We start from the raw sequence: 24,173 nt of genomic DNA, 5'->3' as shown, positions 1-24,173 counted from the left end.
TTGTCCGTTAAACTAGCGCAGTGCTGTATAGCAAAAAAATGGCGTAAATTGCAGTATCTATACCATAGTTTGTAGACGCTATAACTTTCACACAAAGCAATCAATATACACTTATTGGGATTTTTTTTACCAAAAACATGTAGCAGAATACATTTTGGCCTAAATTTATAACCAACTTTGAGTTTACTATATATTTTTTATAGCTGAAAGTAAAAAATATTGTTTTTCTTCAAAATATTTGGCCTTTTTTTGTTTATAGCGTGAAAAATAAAAAGCGCACAGGTGATCAAATACCACCGAAAGAAAGCTCTATTTGTGTTAAAAAAAGGACGTAAATTTTGTTTGGGTGCAGCATTGCATGACCGCTCAATTATCAGTTGAATTAGTGCAGCGCCGAGTAGCAAAAAGAGGTCTGGTCATTAAGGGGGTAAATCCTCTGGAGGTCAAGTGGTTAATTTTATTTGCATTTGATTTGAGGTCAGTGGTCACTTTTAGCTGCTGTCCCATCCATAGCCAACATTTCGTTTTGTATGAGCTTTTGTTTCACGGAATTTTAATTTTTTTTATTTTATACAAAAGGAACTTTTTAAGTTTGATGTACTCAACGTGAAGCATATACTTGTTACTGACCATCTGTCCTTGGAGCTGCTTTTTGTTCGCAGTACGCTGCTGGATCGTTTTCAAGGAAAAAGAAAAATTAAGTGTAAGAACAGCATGCTTTTAATAAGCATTGCTTATTAAAATTTTGCTGCTGGCCAAGTCATCTGCAGTCTCCTAATTCTTGTAGTAAAACCCTTGTCATGAAAATTGTACTGTTTTTGTAACACCATGTACAGCTTTAAGGCATATCCCAAGCATGCTAATTAACGTATTTGTGTATTGTTAATGTTTCCCTCAAAGCCATATGAAAAGGGCTATTTTTTTTTTAACTTTTTTGCATTTGGCAATACCAGTGCAAAGCTTGTAGGCAGGTGCAGTATGACCTCCATGCAAAGGTGGCGCTCTTGCTACCCTGCAGAGAGATTGGAAGAATGAAGAATGCACATTCCTTCTGAACCTCCACACATTATTGGGTGGGATGCTGTCCAATTGGACACTGACCCCTGTGGCCATCTTTAGTGTGGGCATTGCTTATAATAAACACTGCCTCACCATAGTTGGCGTACATTCTGCGTGTTGGCTAGATTAGGGACAGGAACCTGCTTGATAGGAAGTATGTGCCTAGCGTAGGGAGAAGTTCCAGAGGAGGAGGGACAGTGTAGGGGCTGTCGTCAGACCTTCTGCAGAGGAATCTTTCTGCTATTAGTTCTTGCTGCATATGCCTTCTAGCCATCCCTCCTGCAACAGGTTCTGCTGGTCTCTGTGCATTGCTCTCTGTGAGTACCGTAAAACAACCTGTGGGTGTTATTGCCAGTTCTAAGCCATTGCGTAGACTGTTACTGTGTGTTGGAATGCTTCTTAACAATACAATTCCTCCAATTTAATTTGCTGTGTGTGCCATGTCCCTCTAGGGTGCCTGCCACCTGGGCCCCTACAAGCCTCCCATTCCTTTTTTGACAATAGTTTACCTATTAGCCCAAAAAATGCACCCCATCCCCCCAATGAACTTTAGTGGGGTTCAGATTTACCAAATTTCTAACAAGATTTGCCAAAGCTTTGATGAGTTGAACCCAAGCAGATTTTGGCGATCGTTATGGTAAAAAACATATAACCATATACTGCACGAGCCTAGTGATGAAGGCACCATTCTCTTCTACATCTCCAGCTCCAAATTGAAGTCTGTACAATTAGTATTTATAACTGTGATATAAATATTTTATTTTATTCAAAGCAAGTAATTTAAGTCGACAAATAGGCCTCTCATAGCAAAGGTGTGAAAAATACAATTAAAAAAACAAAAGTTACGAACACCGAATCTGCAATGCATTGCCATCTGATGACCTCAAAATTGTCTTTTAACTGACTGTGACAATTGGCTCCACACTAGAAATGTCAGTTCTCCCTGAATTTACGTTAGTGGCAGAGTCACCAGTCTGAGGGCTGCTACCTTGCTTGCAGTTACAGTTTTCAGTCCAGGCGTGTCTGAATTGTGGTGAGACTGCCTGCAATGCGTGGCTCTGCACCATTCTCTTTCTTCTGCACACCCACAACAAGGCCTTGAGCTCCGAGCGGAAGCTCTCGTTCAGCCAACAGTAGATAAAGGGGTTGTAGCAAGTGCTGCTCATGGCAAACCAGTGAAAAGCAAAATACATGGCATTGTTACTGCTGATGAGTTTACTGGACATCAGGACAAGATAACAGTTCAACGGGAACCAGCAAACGGCAAAGACCACCACTACAAGCATCAGCATCTTGAGGGTCATCTTCTTCTTCCTCCTGTGGGCATAGTATTGTTCCATGGTAATGTCTCCAATGGCGTTTCTTAGCCACAGTTTCTTGGCCACAGTAGTATAGGTGATGGAGATGACGATCAAGGGTAGTACATAGAGAAGAACGAAGGTAGCCAAGTCCAAATACTTCCAGAAAAGGTCAGCTGGGTATGGAAAACTGGGAAGGCAAACCATCCGCACGGCATTTCTGCAAGAGGATACAATGGACACCGGTTACCACACGACAAGTTCTTTTTCATCTCAAACATTTTAGTCATAGGTAGCAATGAGCTCAATGGACAGTTTTTATTTGTTCAAAATCTTGATAACTTTGAGATTTTCAACAGAATTTTACATTTAACAATTTGGTACGGTGTCAACGGGGAAAAAGACCTAAAGTGTTTTCGGGTGGTTTTTATGGTCAATAGTTTTTCAAGTGGTTGTAAACCCTTCCATATACCCAGTGAAGTGACTGGCCTTAGGTGATACATAGAGATGAAACACATCCTCCTACGTGAGTTGTACCTGTTTATCTGTAGTCTTTTCTTATCTACATCTGTTCAAAGTGCTGAGTTTTAAAACTTGTCTGAGAGTTCAGGAAAAAAAGGGGTGGAGATCTGAAGTCGCACACTGCAGAGCTCAGTGAGGAGAGCTCTGAGAGATGATTGGAGGAGAGAGAGACTCCCCCTCCCCCCCCCCCCCACACAGCACACAGGAACAGAGCTGAGACTGTCAATGGAGGTCCCTCCATCATCATTTTTTTCTTGGTGTCAGGAAAACGTGTCAGAATTTATTCATGATGATATCAGAGATACAAGACAGCAGACAGAAATGACACAATTTCTCTTAACTGACTGAGACAAGTGCACACTATAGAAGGATAGAAGGATACGCTTTGTTCATATTTCATGTCTGAGGTTTACAACCACTTGAAATGGTTCCTGAGGGCTACAGACTAACTTTTAACCATCCTGGATCCATTTTTGCTCCAGTAATGGTCACTCATTTAGACTAATTTTACTTTTTTATTTTGATTTTATTTTTGTTTTTTTGGAGAATCATCAAATATACCAACAAAATGCACAAAAAAGAAAACTGTAGAAACACTTAAAACACTTCCTCTAAGTGCCTAAAAAAATTAATTTTACATTTATTTGTTCAATTTTTTTTGCTCAAATGGGTCAATTTTACACAACCCTTGTAAGTAGTCACATGTTAACAGTCTCCTGTGGCTGTATTTTAAACTTTAGGTAGGTAAGTGAGTGCCTGGGGGGTGGGTGCAGTAAAATTTAACTCAGCCACTGATTTTTACTGCCCCCAGGCTGTTATTGTGAAAGAGGCCTTAAACCAGTACCAGAACCTTCCTAGACCTTAGAACATGTACTCAGTCCAGCCTAGCACATGCTAAATCTAAGTCATGTTGCATTTGTTAATGAGTCTCGTGTGTTTAGTGAATTCCAGGAAAGTTTCCTTGGCATCAAATTTACTCAATTGTCTGTAAAGATTACTACATTCGGTGTTCGTGTCTGTTTAAAACCCACCATTAAACCTTAACGTGCAAACACGTGCATTTAAAACAGAAATAGACTAGAGCTACATGGCAATTTAATGTCTTCTTGCTGAGACATTTAACCCTTTGCTAGGCTAACAATACATCATACTACTGAAACCAGTTGGTGTTTAAAGTTCCCAGGAACTTGGGGGAGTAAAAATGCTTCTGCAGTGGGGCTGCCCCCACTTTGCAAGGGTTATATACTCATTTACATCTATGGCAGTGGTAATCAACTTTGAGACCAGGGTCCGGTGAATTCTTCCAAGCCCCGGTATTAAAAAAAAAAATTATTACTTGTATGGGGTTTCAAAATATGGATTAAGATGCTGGAAGGCTCTGGATGGGGCTGGTTGACACTGTGGGAGGATGGGGGGAGGTAGGATGTTGCTGCATGCTTGATGGCCCCGTAGAAGATGTTTCAGAAGGGAGTTGGGAGCAAATGGAGATGGGGTCTCTCCAGGAGGTTGTGAGCTTTGCATGAACAATGTAGGGCCCTGTGGGGGCTGACGGACACATTTGGAGGCTGAGGGATAGATGGGGGCTGGAGGCTTTGCAGGGTGTTGGGTCACACTATGCAAGGTTAGGAGGAACTATGGGGTCTGGGGGCAACTGTCGGAGGTGGAGGAGCATTGTGGGCCACTGAGTGGTTGGGGTAGGGCACTATGTGAGCTAGGAGGCACTTTTGAAATTCAGGGATCTGCAGCTGGATGGAGGCCTGGCAGGAGGGAGTCCATGGCTTGGTGCTTGACAACCACTGGTCTAGGGACTGGTATAAAAGTTTTATTTACCTGATCCATCACTCCTTCAGTCTCCTCTGTACTGCAAAACCGGTGCTTGCAGCCTCTTACCTCCTATGGTCTGGTGGATGGATGCCCCTGACACGCCCCATATCCCTCCACTTTGAACATGAGGACAAAAAGAAACAGACCACTGACGGAGCATGGGGTAGCACTGTCTGCCAGGAGAACAGAGGATTGGATAAGTAAAGCTGCATTTGCTGTGCCCCTAAAAGTAAATGAGCATTTAACCCTTTTAGTGTGAGGGCATCCCCACTGCAAGGGAGTATTTTTCTTTTTTCTAGATTTGGGTTTTAGTCACCAGAAATAGGAAAGAGTAAAAATGATTTCACTAGAAAATTTTTAACTGGCGAAATTTGTTTGGGAAAAAAAAAGTTTTCCCTTTTATTCATAAGGTGTGTGTGTGTTATACACTTTTTTTGTTTACTGACTTTTTCTTTTTCATTTCAAGTAAGTTGGTTGATTTTTTTATTTCTATGATTAAAAAACAATCAATTCGGGAAGGGCAGGGAGGGGGGGGGGTCGCAGGCAGAAGGGTTAGATGGTTAAAAGCCATTTAAACCCCAAACTACTTCCTTAAAAACCACTTGAATTGACCCTTCCCCATTCACCAATATGTTTTTTTTTTTTTATATAAAGTTAACCTTACATTTTGGTGCAAAGTCTGTTTTTAAGCTGAGTTAAGAAAAGAAAAGAATAGCAGCAACTTGGAGCCCAAAGTCAGCAATCGGCTTTGTCCACTTTAGCAATGTCTGCTTTCACATGGATAAATGCAGTTTTTACGTTTTCTCTATGAAGCTATAGATTCATCAATACCTTTGCAATTTCTTATGAGAGCTAATGCATACTTTTATAATTTTTTTTGTTACATACAGTGTAGCCCCCTCTAGTGTTCTAATAGAATAGTGTAGTGTATCATAGGAAAATCATTGTGTATGACTTATGGTAGTTGTGTGGGTCATGTGATTAAGGTTGGGTTATTGCAGGTCAGTTGGACGATTAAAGTGGTTCTAAAGGCTGATGGTTTTTTCAACTTCATGCCTGAAGATGAAAAACCTTCTCTGTACAGTATCCCCCCCTAATACTCACCTAACCACCCCCCCCCCTCTATCCAGCAATGTGTACTGGAGTCTCAGCTATGCACGGACTCCATCTTCTCATTGGCTTAGACAGAAGCAAGAGCCATTGGCTCCCACTACTGCCAATCATGGCCAGTGAGCCAATGAGAAGGGAAAGGGGTGGGGCTGAGCCATGGCTCCCTGTGTGAATGGACACACACAGCAGTGGGTGCCCCCATAGTAAGCTGCTTGCTGTGGGGGCACCTGACAGGAGGGAGGGGCCAGAAGCTCAAGCGGGGGACCTGAGAAGAGGAGGATCTGGGCCACTGAACCAAAACCACTGCAGAGAGCAGGTAAGTATGATGTGTTTGTTATTTTTTTCTTTGAAAATAATAAGCCTTTAAAATCACTTTAACAGGTTGTGGCTCTATCACCTCCTCCTGACTCTGGAGGGCCATAGAACCTTCCAGAAGACAGTGAGAAGATAGGGGTGAAGACCTAATCTGCATGTTCATGGGAGTCTAGCCAATCTCAGGTTTGGAGGCCCTGGTAAAGTGGTGGACTGGCCCATAAATATATAAATGTGTGTGTATATATATATATATATATATATATATATATATATATATTTTGATTTCTGTAAGCAACAGAAGATTTGTTTTAGCCATGTTTGCAGTAATGAGCTTAAAAGGGTTTTTTACCTTAATGTATTCTCTGCACTAAGGTAAAAAAAATATATACTGAAGTAGTTGTATCGTATGACTAGTCTCTAAATTAAAAACTCACGTTACCACATTCCAAGAACTAAAAGCATAAATGGAGAAAATGTGCCTTAAAGTGGTTTTAAAGGGTCAAAGTTTTTCCCCATCATACATTCTATGCATGAAGGTAACCTTGTCTGTGCAGCAACCCCTTGCAGCCCCCCTAATACTCTCCTAAGCCCCCTCTCACCTCATCTAAGCCCCCTATCGATCCAGCAATGTGCACTGGAGTCTCGGCTATCCTGGGACTCCCTCTTCTCATTGGCTCCCACTGCTGTCAATCACAGACAGTGAGCCAATGAGAGGAGAGAGAGGGTAGGGTTGAGCCACAGCTCTGTGTGTGAATGGACACATGGAGCAGCAGGTGCCCCCATTGCAAGCTGCTTGGAGGGAGGAGGGCCCAGAAGCGTCGGCGGGGGACAGATCTGGGCTGCTCTATGTAAAATCACTGCACACAGCAGGTAAGTGTAGACATGTTTGTTGTTTTTTTTTTAAAAAACAACTTTTAGAATCCCTTTTAAATATCACATTTCTATTTTACAATATTCTAGAAAACCATAATTTCATAAATTACATAAAAAATATGAGGGATCTCATAAAGTACGACGTAGAACCAACCATATAGACATGTGTATGCTAGAAATTTTTGTTCCGTTTCAGATGCATTCATTGATTGAAGATGTTTGTTTAGTCATATTTGTTGTGTTGACCCGATTCGTTTTCGGAATTCATTTTGCATCTTTGTCATTCCTTTTGTATCTTCATTGGTCCGGTTGGATTTGAAAAATTTTGAAGTTTTTCCAGAAAATTGCTATACTGTATATTCGATATATTATCAAATCAGACGGATTCAACATTTTCGGATGCTAGTCAAACCCACTATTGGAAATTACTAATTAGACAATATTACCTGACGTTATGTGCATCCACATTAACGAATAGGATGAATTTTGGATCCATTTGTTATTTGTTATCCAAATTATCAAGTGAATTTGAAAATTGAATTAATTTCTCCATGGGCCTGAACTACGATCATGTGATGTCATCTGAATGAAATGAATGCATTTAATAATTTCGTTATAACTTTTTTTCAGATTCGTTGACATTCTTACTATGTTCATTTGGAGATTCGTATACATTCAAATATCCAAAAATGACATTTTCTTCAGAAAAACGTATTGAAATGAAACGCGCATGTCTAGTATAAATTGTTCCCTTAGATAAAACCTTTACCATCCACCAATTTATTAGATACTGTACACTCTGTGAACACTCTCTATCTTGCGAAATGCACCATAGGTTAATAGTAGTGGCAATATGTTACATGTTTCTCTGCATCTTCAGACCATATGGGGAAGATATATTTAGAGTGATTGTGCATATGTGATACCATATGAGCACATTATACACGCATGGCAGGGGATATGGTGATTTGGAGATTTCGTGCTTCCACAAGCCAGACCCAAAGAAACCACCTCTTCTGGGCAGATTGGAATCCACGGGTATATTATATTGTGAGAGAACCGAAGATAATGATTTATAAATATCTTTCAGATGGATATGCCAATTGGACAAGTGGGCCTATTAGTGCTTCCATTTGTGTGCTGAGGATCTGATCCCAATAGGGGCCCCATTATACCCAATGCACAATATCTATGGAGGTGGGTATCTGTTCCCAGCAAAGGAGGAGACCACAGACCCATATTTTCCTAATTACTAAATGGTCTATGTACAAAATTATTGGTTGTGCACGTTGTAAACATCTGCACAATCAGGATGAAAATTTCCTTCCCCTTTTATCATCAGCAATATCTAATGGCCACAATCAAAAAAATTTTCCCTCTGATTGAGGTATTTCCTTAAAAAAAAAAAAAAAAGAATGCAATGTGTCCTCTAGGTTGGGCTGATGACATAGGAGTTACACATATTAGAGAGAATGTGGAATTGTTTTTGTCCATGTTGTGTGGATGTTTGTTACATCAGCACAGTGAACACATACATGAACTGCTTGGTGTAGCACTCACTCCTGCAGGAGCCTGCAGTTTTAGGGTTCCAAGGATCTTTTCCCTTAGTTGTCCCGCAGCCAGGCACACAGTCCTAGTCACTGCTTTGGCTCAATGAACAATCTATAGGTATGCTTTTTCTAGAGCTTTATTGTAGAGCTTGAACTTGGATAGGTTCAGGGTAACTGTGGGATACTCCAGTAACTCTTAGCAGCAATTTGAGGACACTAAACAATTTAAAGACACTAAACTTCCTCTTAAATCTGAGCAGAGTCCTGGAAAAAGCAAATAGTGGACTTAGCTATATCAGGACGAAAGAAATGTTCCCTTTTGAACAACGCTAACTCTAGCACACCAGCCTGTACTCACTAATGTCCTTGGATAGTTGGACACCTCCTTCCAATATCATCTGGACCCCTCTCCAGTCAAACCAGACCAGATTCCCAGACAAAAAGTCTCTCAATTCGAGTCAACTACTTGTTGATTAAATAGGTACAGCAGACTTCGCAGGCGGGAAGGGGTTAACTTGGGTTTTGATTCTTCTTTTTTTTTTTCTTTTTTTTTCTTTTTTTTCCCAGGCTTTTCTGGACACTGCCCTACACCCTTTGCTGGTTATAAAAAGGGGAAAGGCTCTACTCAAGGGCTCTCTGCCATGGACACATGGGAAGATTGATGCTATACCTGAAGGATGTAACCTACAGTAACCCTCAAGAGACTCCACTTGGACCAGGACTCTTCCACATTATGGACTCACCCTTTGGGGAAGGTATGCACTGGGCAACCTGGATCTAGTTAGTGAAGAACTGCTACTGTACTGTCGGATTGTGATGCTGAATGTGATTAGTAAATATTTGTGAAAAGCCTGGTATGAAGTTACTTAAAGGGGTGCATGGTGTTATGAAGAGTATCTAGAAGAACCGGGTCTGTAAGCACATGCAAGGTGAAGAGTTAAGAATGGAAGGCCACCACAAAGGGTTAAGTTAGCAGAAGAGTGGGCTGGAAGTGTGTTGTTGCTAGGGGTAAATATGAACTAGTGGGAATGTAACAGCAGCCAGACAGCGGAGAGTGGTATCTGGCATGGTTGATGGGTCCTCCGGTAGTGAGGGAGTCTGTGCACTAATTCCCTCCCTAGCAGTTGGTACCCCTAAAGCAATCAGAACAAAACCCATAGCACAGAGACCCCATGGACCTAGAAAGAAGTATGGGAGAGTAAGCAGTTTAAGTGTATGCCTGAGGTTTGCACTTAGTGCATGGCAGAACCCCATTCTGGTACTGGGAGTGAGGAGGCAGAGTAAGGCCTCATGTACAGTGGGGATCGAAAGTTTGGGCACCCCAGCTAAAAATTTGTATTAATGTGCATAAAGAATACAAGGAAAGATGGAAAAATCTCCAAAAGGCATCAAATTACAGATTAGACATTCTTATAATATGTCAACAAAAGTTAGATTTTATTTCCATCATTTACACTTTCAAAATAACAGAAAACAAAAAAATGGCATCTGCAAAAGTTTGGGCACCCTGCAGAGTTAATATCTTGTACTGCCCCCTTTGGCAAGTATCACAGCTTGTAGATGCTTTTTGTAGCCAGCCAAGAGTCTTTCAATTCTTGTTTGAGGTATCTTTGCCCATTTTTCCTTACAAAAGTCTTCCAGTTCTTTGAGATTTCTGGGCTGTCTGTCACGCACGGCTCTTTTAAGGTCTATCCATAGATTTTCAATTATGTTGAGGTCAGGAGATTGTGAAGGCCATGGCAAAACCTTCAGTTTACGCCTCTTGATGTAATCCCCCGTGGATTTCGAGGTGTGTTTAGGATCATTATCCATTTGTAGAAGCCATCCTCTCTTTAACTTCAGCTTTTTCACAGATGGCATCAAGTTACCATCCAAAATTTGCTGAAATTTTATTGAATCCATTTTTCCTTCTACTCGTGAGATGTTCCCTGTGCCACTGGCTGCAACACAACCCCAAAGCATGATTGATCCAACCCCATGCTTAACAGTTGGACAGAGGTTCTTTTCATTAAATTCTGTGCCCCTTCTTCTCCAAACGTACCTTTGCTCATTCCGGCCAAAACGTTCAATTTTAACCTCATCGGTCCACAGAACTTGTTTCCAAAATGCATCAGGCTTGTCTATATGTTCATTTGCAAAGTTCAAACGATGATTTTTGTGGTGAGGACGTAGAAGAGGTTTTCTTCTGATGACTCTTCCATGAAGACCATATTTGTACAAGTATCTCTTTATAGTGGAATAGTGACCTCAACTCCAGTGTCTGCCAGATCTTGCTGGAGGGATCGTGCAGTCAAACGTGGGTTTTGAATAGTTTTTCTCACAATCCTGCGAGCTGTTCTGTCTGATATATTTCTTGGTCTTCCAGATCTTGCTTTAACTTCCACTGTTCCTGATGACTGCCATTTCTTAATTACATTCCGAACAGAGGATATTGACATCTGAAAACGCTTTGCTATCTTCTTATAGCCTTCTCCAGCTTTGTGAGCGTCAACTATTTTCAGTTTCAGTTTTCTAGACAACTGCTTAGAAGAACCCATGGTGCTGATTGTTGGGGCAAGGTCAGATGAGTCTGGGCATTTAAAACCTTTGAGATTGACATCACCTGGTCTTCCCAGATGATGATTGAGAACAATCCATGACACTGGCAGGTCTCAGCTTGGCAAAGGGGGCAGTGCATGCTATAAATTCTGCAGGGTGCCCAAACTTTTGCAGACGCCATTTTTTTTTTCTGTTATTTTGAAAGTGTAAATGATGGAAATAAAATCTAACTTTTGTTGACATATTATAAGAATGTCTAATCTGTAATTTGATGCCTTTTGGAGATTTTTCCATCTTTCCTTGGCTTCTTTATGCACATTAATACAAATTTTTAGCTGGGGTGCCCAAACTTTCGATCCCCACTGTACACTGCTGCTCCTAAACATGAGTTTAGAAGTTTATGGCGTTTGTTTTTGCCAAAGCCCCGGAAATTAACTTGGTAAAAGCCTATGTGTCCATGTACACATAGGCTTTTACCAGAGTTTAGGAGCAGCAGAGTCTAGCGGCAGTTAAATGTTCCTCTTCTGAACGCAGAATAATCGCATTCAGGAGAGGAACGTTTTGGCCAATACTCTGGCCAATAAAATGAATAAACGTCCAAGCGCTAAACGCGGTACTGCATTTACACGTGTCTATTTTTATCTGGCAATTCCACCAGCAGGAAAACAGTTTTTCACACGCTCAAGCTCTCCAGCAGAGTGTATCAGTTTACATATGTAGCCAGATCCTGGATATATTATACCTTTCAGGGACATTTACAGATGAGACTGAGAGTGGATCCATTTTTTCTGACAGCAGAGGATCTTGGGGCCTGTAGTCCTATAGCCAATGCATACTGTATTTCTGAATGCGGATTGAACTACAACTACCAGAGAGCTGGAGGACCAGAAGGATGCTGGGAGAGCAGATATATTCTACAGCAAGGGACTGGCTCTCTCTTTTGGTGTGGGATTCAAAGCTGAACACAGGGGGACTGCTGTTCTCCAGAGACACATTGTTTGTCTACTCCTTCAGGACTCTGCACATCAGTTCAGCAAAGTTGTGACATCGATCGCCACGCTGGGATCACATCAGTGTCTCTGTATCGGAACAGTCATTGTCTGTTGTTCACACAGACATCTCTGCCTGTTGTGCTGACAGGCTGTGAGGCAGAACTTCTGCACATACCTGCAAACAGCCAAGAGCCTGGGCAATAACCTAGGAGGCTGTGCTATCCATTGAATTTGTTTGTGGGCAGATCTTTGTCATCACTCTAGAGCAGGGGTGGGCAACCGCGGCCCTCCAGCTGTTGTAGAACTACAAGTCCCATGAGACATTGCAAAACTGACAGAAGCATGACTTCCAAAGGCAGAGGCATAGTGGGACTTGTAGTTCACCAACAGCTGGAGGGCCACAGTTGCGCACCCCTGCTCTAGAAACACTGTATGTAGACACCTTTACACCACCGTTATCAGGAGACCTTTTCTTTGAGCAGCACCACAACATATCTGTTTAACTTCATTGAATTAACAGCATTCACTAATGTTTATGAGCCCCACCATTACCAGCAGAAAACAGCAGATACCACCATATCAGGAACTTTAAACATCACAGGACTCAAGATGCAATCTTGTATACCTTTACATCATTCTCTGCATGCCCCGTTGTGATACTAGAGGCACGGAGGGAGCTAAGTCAACAAACCTTTTCTTCCCCCTCTTGCTGCTGGTGTTGCAATTAAATAGTTAGCTTACTACTCATGACTGTATAACCTGTTAAATGTTGCTAATTGATTTCTATTTTACCAGTTTTTTGCCTTTATGTGCTAATGAGGGTTGTGTATATTCTAAACCCATTATTCCTGTAGACTGCTCTTTTGAACAAGACTATCATAAAGGTGTTACTGAAAAATTGTGTATCTGGCAGTATTATTTCATACTGTTTAAATATGTTGGAACCCAGAGTGTCAGAGGTGTCAGGAGGATTGCAAGGTTAGGGCAACCACTGGGGACAAGCAGGGGCGTATTTACCGCAAGGCAAACAATGCCTTGGGTGCCATTTTTCAGGGGGACAACACTGGTTGTCCTGTGAGCCCTGTGCTCTGCCTTCAGCCACCGGTGACGTCGTGGTGTGATGACGTCACACCGGTGATCTGGAGCTGATGGTACTGTGGAGGCTCCGAGGGGCATCGGGGCAGGGTGGCAGGTGGAAGAGCAGAGTAAGGGGAGCTGGGAGAGCGGCCATGGTTTAATTCCTAAGCTGTGAAGGTGAGTGTCACTCTCTGGGGGGGGGGGGGCTTTTTTGTGTTGCCTAAGGCAGCACAAAACTTAAATACCCCCTTGGGGACAAGCATTGTCAAGCGGCCCCTGTGGGGGTAGCGCTACACATAGTAGATGAGACAATCCATTTACCACTGGCTGGGGTGATTAAAGGCTTTTATTTATTCATTTGAAACCTTTATCCCAAAAGGAAAAAAACTCTGTTGCTGTAACTGATTATAAAGTGTCAGCTGGAGTTTGGCTTCAATTTGTTGTTGTAATTAAATCTGTCAATACATTTAGCCCTCATGCACACGGGGACATTTTGATAACGCTGGTAATGCTAGCTGTGTAAAGTCACATTAAAAACCTGAGTTTTTCAGCTTTTTTTAGCGTTTTTGCATTAGCGTTTACCGGCGTTTTCCCACATTTTTCTGTGTTTGTTTTCCGGGTTTTTATTTTACCAAAAAAAAATTATTTTTCTTTGAGGTCAAAAAAAGTCCAAAAATGCCGGTTTGCAGCATTTTTCAGAATCAACTCCTCTAATCCACTAGTCCTGGGTTTTTTTTCCAGCCAAAAAAATGTTGATTACAGTGTGTGTATGAACACATAGGATAACATGCTGGGGGGTTTACTAGCTGTAGAAAAAAACGTCAGAAGCCAAAAACAACTGCTGTAGAAACGTCCAGTATGTGTGAGGACTTAACACCCCTCCCCCCCCGGCTGACAATGCTGCTGTCTGCTGTGCCTCCTGTGCTCATTCCTCCAGAATGGTGTCTCATTATTACAGTAGGTGTGTCACTAGGGGAAAATGTCAAACAAAAGAAAACTAATGCAGCCACCACATCTAATGATTGGTAAGCTGCAATAAATGACATTTTTTGAGTTTAGGTTTAATACCGCTTTACAGCTCGAACAAAACTCTTCGTCCTTGTCTTTCATTTTAACAAAGCACCGAAACAAAGGCATGCGAACTCAAATGACGGAGAAGCTGTGCCAGCAAGAAAAGTAAAAACAAAAAAGTGTTTCCTTCATGGAACCTAAACTGATTCCAGAAAAGTATAAAGAATAAATAAAGAAAATTGGCAAATGTCTTCGGTTCAATACATCTACATCTTAATAGAAGGCAAATTTTGTTGTCATAGAAACCATCATGCCTCCTTTTTTTTTTATGTATTCCTAAAGTGATTCATACGCAACGTGAGACCAAAAATCGCTAACACCAAGAGTCTGAGTCACAGCATTCAAGTGCCTTAAGAAATGCATGCGAACATACGTTTCCTTGTCATTTATGTGCATTGGGGAAGCACAAGGGCATTAAGGAATTATAACTGAGCCCCAGATGAGATGTGATACAAGAGTCGCTTTACCTGCCAGGAATTTTTTTATTTCTGTCCAGTGCTGAGATCTTCACAGGTCTGCCACACAGCACACCCAGGTGAATGGCACCATTCACTGTTAGAGCAGACCTTTGCCCCAAAAAAGTTCTTTTCACCTGCTTCTCCCTCCACCGTTAAACACAAATTTTCTTTAACGATGAAAAAAGTGCCAAAAAAATTATATACAAATACTAATCCAAAACAGTGTCTGTACAATATGCAACCAATCCTATTATTCCACACATTAAATAATATATCATATCACATATTATTTGCTTTTTGTGTGATAATAATAATAGAAAAAGTGTTCAAAATTAAATTAATAAAAAAGTGTCCAAAATTATAGTCCTTTAAATACTTCCAATGCTTTTCCACGATGATATAACCTCAAAAAAAGAAAATATCAATAGTGTATTACCTTTTAATACATCAAAACTCGTGACAACACTCAAGTGAATACCCAAAAAATTATGTGTTTTTGATAATTCGTGAATAAAAGTGAACGAAGTAAAAAAATCGTGAGTCCAAGCAATGAGAAACACTGTGTATGTAAATCACTTTTAAGTGCTCCAAAGCAAACCAACACTGTGACACTTCTATTGCAGTAAGGAATGCATAGCCTTACCAATAATCAAAAATAGACTTGCACTTCCCTTGACGCGTTTCGTCATCGGCATTCATATGTCGACTTATGAATAAGTTGATGACGAAACGCGTCAAGGGAAGTGACGTCAAGACATACACGGGAACCGAAAGTTGACCGGCGGCCATTCTGTAAAAGGGAAAAGACTGTTTGTCCCTGGATGTTTCCTGGATGGCAGCAAGGAGACTGTACAGTATTTAAGCGGTTTTAAAGCTAAAATAATGTGAGCATTTGGAATAAAGTTCTTTATTGGCATATTTCTGGCGGTATTACACTATTTTGTCCCTCATGTTTTTATCCATATGGTGTCTGATATATGGAGATATGGAACATCATGCCTTATGGACCTAGATAGTGCCCTGAACACAGTGCAATTTTGGGGAGCTCTACAGGAAGGCCGTTAACCACCAGATATTGTATGATACTAAAAGCAAGTCTATTTTTGATTATTGGTAAGGCTATGCATTCCTTACTGCAATAGAAGTGTCACAGTGTTGGTTTGCTTTGGAGCACTTAAAAGTGATTTACATACACAGTGTTTCTCATTGCTTGGACTCACGATTTTTTTACTTTGTTCACTTTTATTCACTAATTATCAAAAACACATTATTTTTTGGGTATTCACTTGAGTGTTGTCACGAGTTTTGATGTATTAAAAGATAATACACTGTGTGATATTTTCTTTTTTTGAGGTTATATCATCGTGGAAAAGGATTGGCAGTATTTAAAGGACTATAATTTTGGACACTTTTTTATTAATTTAATTTTGAACAGTTTTTCTATTATTATTATCACACAAAAAGCAAATAATATGTGATATATGATATATTATTTAATATGTGGATTGATAGGATTGGTTGCATATTGTACAGACACTGTTTTGGATTAGTATTTGTATATAATTCTTTTGGCACTTTTTTCATCGTTATTGTACATCTTCAAGGGTGAAGGTGTTTTGGTGCTGTGGGGATTTATTTTTAACCTTTAATTTTAATTTTTAATTTAAGGAAGTGGTATTTATATATACAAATTTTCTTTACTTTTTTCCTCCTTTCTCGCCAGGGCAAAAAGGATGCTGCACTTCTGTTGTCTCACGGCGCAGCTGCGCCACCATAGTCCATGCATGCATAAATTTGCTGAAGGGCTCGGCCTGGCCTTTGAGACCTTTGGCACATCTGCACATTCGTGGAGGTTTTGTGTGCATGTGCAAAGAGGCCGTGGTTATAGAGGTGCAGGTTGTGCAGGGAAACTCGGGACATGCACAGGTGTGGCAGCAGTTCTCTGCCAGGTCCTGAAGGCCAGGCAGAACCCTTGGTTCACAGGGCGCATGGATCGGGTTTTTATAGATGGCGGCACCAGGGAGGTGCCAGCATTATGTAGACCAGGGCTCTCCAAACTTTATAAACAAAGGGTAAGTTTACTGTCCTTTAGACTTTAGGGGGACCGGACCATGGCCACTGGGAAAAGAAAATGCCCCCGGCATCAGTGGGAGTAAACAATGCTTCATCATTGGTATTAACAGGAGATATAGAGCCCTATCACTATCAATGGGAGGAATAGTTTTCCATTGTTGGCGTCAGTGGGATGATAAGTGCCCCATCATTGGTGTCAGTGGGAGGAATATTGCCCCATCACTGGTGTCAGTAGGAGGAATAGTGCCGTATCATTGGTTTCAGTGGGAGGAATAATGCCCCATTATTGGTGTCAGTGGAGGGAAAAGTACCCAATCATTGGTGTCAGTGGGAGGAATAGTGCCCCATCATTGGTGTCAGTGGGAGGAATAGTGCCCCATCATTGGTGTTAGTGGGGGGAATAGTGCCCCATTATTGGTGTCAGTAGGAGGAATAGTGCCCCATCATTGGTGTCAGTAGAAGGAATAGTGTGCCATCATGGGTGTCAGTGGAAGGAATAGTGCTCCATAATTGGTGTCAGTGGAAGGAATAGTGCTCCATAATCAGTGTCAGTGGAAGGAATAGTGCCCCATCATTGGTGTCAGTGGGAGGAATAATGCCCCATTACTATTGTCAGTGGAAGGAATAGTGCCCCATCATTGGTGTCAGTGGGAGGAATAGTGCCCCATTATTATTGTCAGTGGGAGGAATAGTGCCCCATTATTATTGTCAGTGGAAGGAATAGTGCCCAATCATTGGTGTCCGTTGGAGGAATAGTGCCCTATCGGTGTTAGTGGAAGGAATAGTGCCCCATTGTTGGTGTCAATGGTGGGAACTATGCCCCACCTTTACTAATGGTGGGGGGAAATAATGCCCTATGGGCCGGATAAAAGCAAGCAAAGGGCCGCAGTTTGGAGACAACTGATGTAGACTGAATATCCACTTTAAGGAATTCAGTGTTGTCCTCTCTCCACCCTCAACCTGCTCACTGGACAGACAAAAAGCACATCTTATTTTCTTGCCCTCTCCCAGTCTGTGTGTTGCTGTACATGAAAAGCAAGAGTGTGATACCAAGCCAAATTCAGGTACTTACACAGCTTGTATTTAAAAGAAATAAATTGAATGATATAAAATAAGCTCTGTATTCATTATTACTTCTTTGAAATCTGCACTGGGTTCAGCTTTAAAGCCTACTTCCAGTGACAACCGTTTAGAGGGGAATTTTTTTGGAGGGACATTTCCTTTCATTTCCTGTTGTCTTTTGGGACTGATAGTAAATGGGATACTAAGTAAAAACAACCTTAAAAGGTTTTTAAGCCTCCTACTGTGCTAAGTGTGAAAAGGGTTAAGTCAGGGGTGCTCAACCTGTGGCCCATGCAGCCCTATGATGTGGCCCTCAACTTCAAACCAGGGAAGTGCACTTCTATTACCTCTTGCGTTTTTGGTGCGTTTTCATAAAGTGCACCACACCTGCAAAGTACAGAGCAGAAGCCTTATAGAAGGATCAGGACACTAAGGGCTTGTTTACATTTGAGGCTTGGGGGGGGGGGGTTAAAACACCATAGTTGAGATTTTTTTTTTTATAACCCCTTCAACCACTGGTGTAGGGTCAGGGGTTGCAATGGTGACCCTGCCCCCATGCTCCTGGGGGCCCAGGCGGCTTCCCTGTCTTATTCCATTTTACACTTGGAGAGGAGGGGTGGTGGGGATGGCATATACAGGAACTGATCCTCTCCATTTTACTCCTGCAACCTCTAAGAGCCGTGACTGGTTACCAAACCACTTAAGTGGCCCTCGCTATTCAAAAAGGATGAACACACCTGGGTTAGATGGTACCCAGGGTTCACTCCCATAAAGATTGAGAGGTTCCCGGATACCTGTACTGAATGGAGAAAACTGGCTTTTCTATTTTTCTGCAGGATTACCATATTCTGGTTGGGATCCTGGACCTCAGAGGCTTTGAAGAGCTTTGAGTGGGATGAAGCCTTCAACAATAGGTCCACATTTTGCCAACAACCAGCGTCTCGATTGTGCTGGTGCCCTTTTGGTCAGGTACTGGCTGTGGTTTAGGATTCCACTGGGAAGACAGGAGGACTACACCCAGGAAAGAGTGAGTCATTGCAGCTGAGAGCAGCTAGTCAGGTTGCCTACATGCTGAGTTTGAGAACAGGTTTGTGGTGAAACAGACAGAGACCTAAACCTGTGGACAAGAGCAACTGGAAATTCAGGCAGGCTGGTACAAGTATTTTTTTGTGAAAGTGGAATCCTGCATGGGTGAACGTGTTCGCGAACTTTACTTATAATAAAATTGGACAAGGAAGCCCTTGAAAGAAGATCTTGAGTGGATGCATCCGTGATGCTAGTTACCAATTCACCACTTAATATGTATCAGTCAGTATAACTAACATACAGTAAATCCATATGCCTTTCGAATGGTGGTCCATTCTGTTTGGCAGTTTGTTTTATTTTTCTGCTGTAGATGCCGCCATCTTGACTCTAGTCAGGAGGTGGAAATAGGTTGTCTGTAAGGAAGTCCAAGGTTATTTCCAAGTGGCAGTCATTCACAACTTGGTTCTGCCTATACATGCAAGGTTGCAGGGCCTTACAAAGGTGTTCAGCCAAAACCACATAATGTCATGTACATTGATACCAATTCTACCTCTTCTTCCAGTCATCCTGGTCACTTCACCACAAACTCCTTCTTGTCTGAAGTATTCATATAGGCCTACGTTTGGCACATGGTTCAGTCAGAAGTTCCAGTAATCCAACCACCCACCTGGGGCCCATGGGACATGGCGGACCAGATCGCCTGATGTACAGTATATGCATGAAGGGGTTCTCTCTCGCTGTCAGGCAGGGGACTCCTTTTCCTCCATCGCTACTCACTCCAGAGCCAGCTAGGCTTTCATCAGGAAAGCACATAACGCTCTTCACTCCCAGGCATTGGCTGTACATAACACTTTACTCTATTGGGTGGTCACACAGAGGCTTCAAATTTTTAGTAGTCTTTTACTCTAAATCGGGGGTCTCCACACTTCCTAAACAAAAGGCCAGTTTACTGTCCCTAAGACTTGGCCAGTGGGAGTAGAAAATGTCCTGGTGTCAGTAACAATGCCCCATAATTGGTGTCAGTGGGAGGAATTATGCCCCTTTGTTGGTGTCAGTGGGAGGATTTATGCCCCGTTGTTGGTGTCAGTGGGAGGATTTATGCCCCGTTGTTGGTGTCAGTGGGAGGATTTATGCCCCGTTGTTGGTGTCAGTGGGAGGAATAGTGCCCCATCATTTGTGTTAGTGGATGGACAAGTGCCCTGTTAATGGTTTCAAAGGGAAGAGTAATGCCCTGTCATAGGTGCCAGTGGGAGGAGTAATGCCCCATTGTTGGTGTCAGTGGGAAGAATAGATGAGATATACCTGTGCTCAAATCCCAATAGCTTCTCCATGCATTTATCTATCAGGTGCTAAAGGGGTGTAGCCACATAATAATGCTAGAAATTCTGAAAGAACCCTCTGCACATTGCTATATACCCTTTCCAGCAAATTTTGCAATAAAAAAATGTGGATCTTTAGTTCACACATATTGCAATACATGTTTAAGCTGGCCAATTATATCAAAAGTAATCCCTTTTGGCCAGTCCTACTCTGCTTTGCTACTACGGGCCCAATACCAACATGGGGCAAACAGACACAAGGTGGGGGAGAGCTATTAGGCTTAGGTCTAGCTACTGACCTGTAATGCAACATGCAAGGTATACCAGTGTTCAAATCCCAATAGCATGTACATTTATCTATCACATGCTAAAGGGGTGTAACCACATTCCTATTTTTTATTTCAAACTTTGCTGGAAAGGGTATATAGCAGTGTGAAGCGGGTTATTTCAGAATTTCTATTATGTGGTTACACCCATTTAGCACCTGAATATAAATGCATGTAGAAGCTATTGGTAACTCATCCTTCTGTTCTCCTTCTGTCAACATGTTTCCTCTCAGCCCATGGGCACTGCAGTACATCTGATTGGTCCTTACAACTCTCCAGCCCTTACCCAGTATGAGTGCTGCTGTATAGTATTACCAAATCAAATTCAGTTACTCACACAGAAGGGGTGTAACCACAGGGGTCGCAAGAGTCACTATTGTGATCCGGCCCCATGCTCCAGGGGGCCCGTGTGGCTTCCCTCTAAACCTAGATAGGAGGGGTGGCATATAGAGGAACCTATGCCTTCCATCTTCCCTTTGCAGCCACTGAAAGCCTGTTTCTCCTCCTCCCTCCATGCATTCAGTGACTGCAAGAGAAACATGGAGGGCATTGGTTCCCCTATATACCGCCTCTCTTGTCTAGCTTCCTTCTGCTGTTCATGGGCCCTTCTGCTTTCTCTTGCCCCCCTCTTTCTCTGGTCCTTCTGCTCTTCTCCGGTCCTTGTGCTTTTCTCTGGTACCTGTGCTCTTCTCCGGTCCCCCCTGCACTGTCTCTGGCCCTCCCTTGTCCTCCGCAGCCCTTCTGGCTTCCCCCCTCCCCTCTCCTGCCAGCTGCTGCATGGGATGCGTCAGGATGGAAAATGGGGAAGGAGCCGGTAAATATGTAATTTACTGGTCCCTTCCTTGCCTGAAATGACAGTTAGTGATAGGTACTGATCACTCACTCTCTCTATTCATACCTAAAGCATAGCAAACTGTGTTTACTATACTTCAGTTTGTGAATGACAGAGCTATTCCTGTCCTTTCATTCTATGCTGCTGAGGCTGCAGAGAAGGTGATTGAGGGCTGTGTTCTCAGTCTTTCTGTGTCTAAAAGATGTAGCATCAGAGGTTTGTTAGATCCCTCATATCTCACCAAAGCCCCCCAAAGAGGGCTTCTAAAAACCTGTAAAAAAAAAAAAATGAATAAAAAATATTGTAATAAAACAAAATGATATAAAAAAAACTACTGACACCAGTGGCAGAACTACCAAGGTAGCAAAGGTGGCACTTGCAGGCCTTGGCGCTCCGCCACTGGGCTCAGAGAGAAGAGATCCCAGATGGGGGTCAGGGGGCCCCTTGATGGTTTCTTGGGGCCCTGAAGGTTCTAGTTGCGCTTCTGTCACACAGACTGTTTGTTTAAAGATGCCTTTAATGCATAACGTCCGGAAGCGGAACTTCACTCTCTAAATCAACATGGGCCATTTCTAATTTTTTTTCTTCTAGTATTAGTAAATAGGAAAGTATATAATATTTACTTGTTTTTTTTACCTTTTTTTCCTTCATTTACTTATTGGTTTCTATGGTACACCACGTATTTAATGTGTAGACAAATAGATGTATACTCACAAACCAAAGGAAATTAAAAGCAAATAATGTAGTCCGCAAAGACAGTCAATAATGCTGTGCCCTTGATAGGGATAAGCTGACGTGTTTCGGGAGACGAACCCCCTTCCTCAGAGCTTGTTTTAGCTTTTTGGAAGGGGGTTCGTCTCCCGAAATGCGTCAGCTTATCCCTATCAAGGGCACAGCATTATTGACTCTTTGCGGACTACATTATTTGCTTTTAATTTCCTTTGGTTTGTGAGTATACATCTATTTGTCTACACATTAAATACGTGGTGTACCACAGTAATGCACGATGAGAGTGCACCTTTGTCTGCTTTTGTTCATCAGTGTCCAGATTCCCCAATCTTTGAAGGGCAGCACCTCTTCATTTGGCATTCAGAATTGTCTTTGTTCTACATGAGGATTTGAGTGCTGGTTTCATTTGTTTGTCTTTCTATTGGTTTCTATGCCTATGCAAATAATGCCATATATCCCATGAGTCTTCAGGAGGGGAGGAAGGGTTCTGAGTTTAGATAACGCCTGAGCTAAGGACAGATAGATTCCAGGAAGTAACTGCTACATGAATCATCTGCCCTTACTCAAGATGGCCACTGGCAGAAATGCCAGGAGGTGCTTTTCAAAATGATTTCTCACCAACATGTAGCAGGGAGACATGGATGGATAGAGGATTTTGTTTTGAATATTAAAAATTATATAGCATTTCTGCTTTGTGGTACTCAGATGCAGTGCAGTTTTACTTTAATTGATGATGTTTGGTACTACAGTGGAGTTCATCTTAAAGCTTCAGTGTCACTTGAAAATGCAAATTATGTTCTTTAAGAAAAAATGCTTTGTTCTGTTATTGTCTGACATGTTCCACGAGTCAAGACATTCTAATATATGTATAGAGCATGTCATTGTTCAAATATCAAACTAATTAGACTGCTTTGCACATAATTACTCATAATAATAATAGTAGTAGTAATAATGATAATAGTAATGTTTATGTATGACAATGTTTGAGTTAGATGTGTGTATGGATGATCAGAGCTGCTCTTGATCTGAACCATCCAGGAGATCTAATAATACTTTCAGTGGTCACTAAAGGACCTAAATGTTAATTTTTCCATCTAGACTCATGTCTCCCCAGCCTGTTTTCCCAGATCTTGGGTTTATTTTAATAATCAGCATCTGTGTGTTTTTCTGTTGTCTTGGTAGCAAAAATACGTCTCTGGCGCTGTTACAGCATGCTGTAAGGTTCAATTGATTTACAAGATACTATCACTTTGTCCATCCAAGACAAAGCAACTGTATCTTTGGAAAGGGGCCCCCTAACCCCCTTATACTCGCCTTACCCGTGTTCCCTTGTAGTTCCTTGTTGTTTTGCAACTGGTGTGCTTCTGGGTATGGTGAAGCATTTGATCTGCTCATCTCTGATGGTGTCCAGGCTTAGCAGGAACTCCCTAGGCCTAAGCACTGTCATAATGTAGGAACCCTTACGGGTAGGTCCCATCCCCTGGCTGCTGGGATCCAACAATGCCACTAGGTTTCCCATTAGTGGGAAGAGTATAGTTATGATGGTAGAAGTTTTAGTTGTATTCATCTGAGATCACCTCTTAGAACAACACCTCAGGTTCTTTAGGAAAGGGCTTGTTTACAGGAGCTATATGGGAAATTTGTAACTGACAGCGCATGAGGAGAGGAGTACCGCAAGTGGCATTTCTCACAGGGGAAATCTACACTGAACATCAGGGCACTGATCATCAGTCCCCTGATGATCAGTGTAGCCCTATTATTGTGGCTAATAGTGCCCATCCGTGCTTTGTATCAGTGCCCATCCGTGCTTTGTATCAGTGCCCATCCGTGCTTTGTATCGGTGCCCATCCGTGCTTTGTATCAGTGCCCATCCGTGCTTTGTATCAGTGCCCATCCGTGCTTTGTATCAGTGCCCATCCGTGCTTTGTATCAGTGCCCATCCGTGCATCGTATCAGTGCCCATCCGTGCTTCGTATCAGTGCCCATCCGTGCTTCGTATCAGTGCCCCCTCAGTGCTGGCTATCAATGCCTCCTCAGTGCTGGCTATCAATGCCTCCTCAGTGCTGGCTATCAATGCCTCCTCAGTGCTGGCTATCAGTGCCGGCTGTCTGTGCCCATC

The 24,173-nt window shown here is 42.2% G+C and overlaps 1 protein-coding gene across 1 annotated transcript in view; it reads right to left on the bottom strand.

Annotated features, from left to right (window-relative positions):
- Positions 1 to 1,793: 1,793 nt before the first annotated feature.
- The window catches only part of LOC149463404 (G protein-coupled receptor 83-like), a 64,350-nt gene continuing 41,970 nt past the window's right edge, over positions 1,794 to 24,173 (bottom strand). Inside the window, exon 4 of the mRNA XM_089674897.1 lies at positions 1,794 to 2,577. Coding sequence (XP_089531023.1) covers positions 1,956 to 2,577 — 622 coding nt within the window. The 3' untranslated portion in view covers positions 1,794 to 1,955. The remainder of the gene's footprint in view (positions 2,578 to 24,173) is intronic.

The sequence above is a fragment of the Staurois parvus genome, unplaced genomic scaffold (genome assembly GCF_062004578.1).
Source record: "Staurois parvus isolate SC_StPar_1 unplaced genomic scaffold, SC_StPar_1.0 ptg000154l, whole genome shotgun sequence".
Taxonomy (NCBI): domain Eukaryota; kingdom Metazoa; phylum Chordata; class Amphibia; order Anura; family Ranidae; genus Staurois; species Staurois parvus.
The sequence above is the reverse complement of the archived record's forward strand: the minus strand, read 5'-3'. Positions and strand labels throughout refer to the sequence as shown.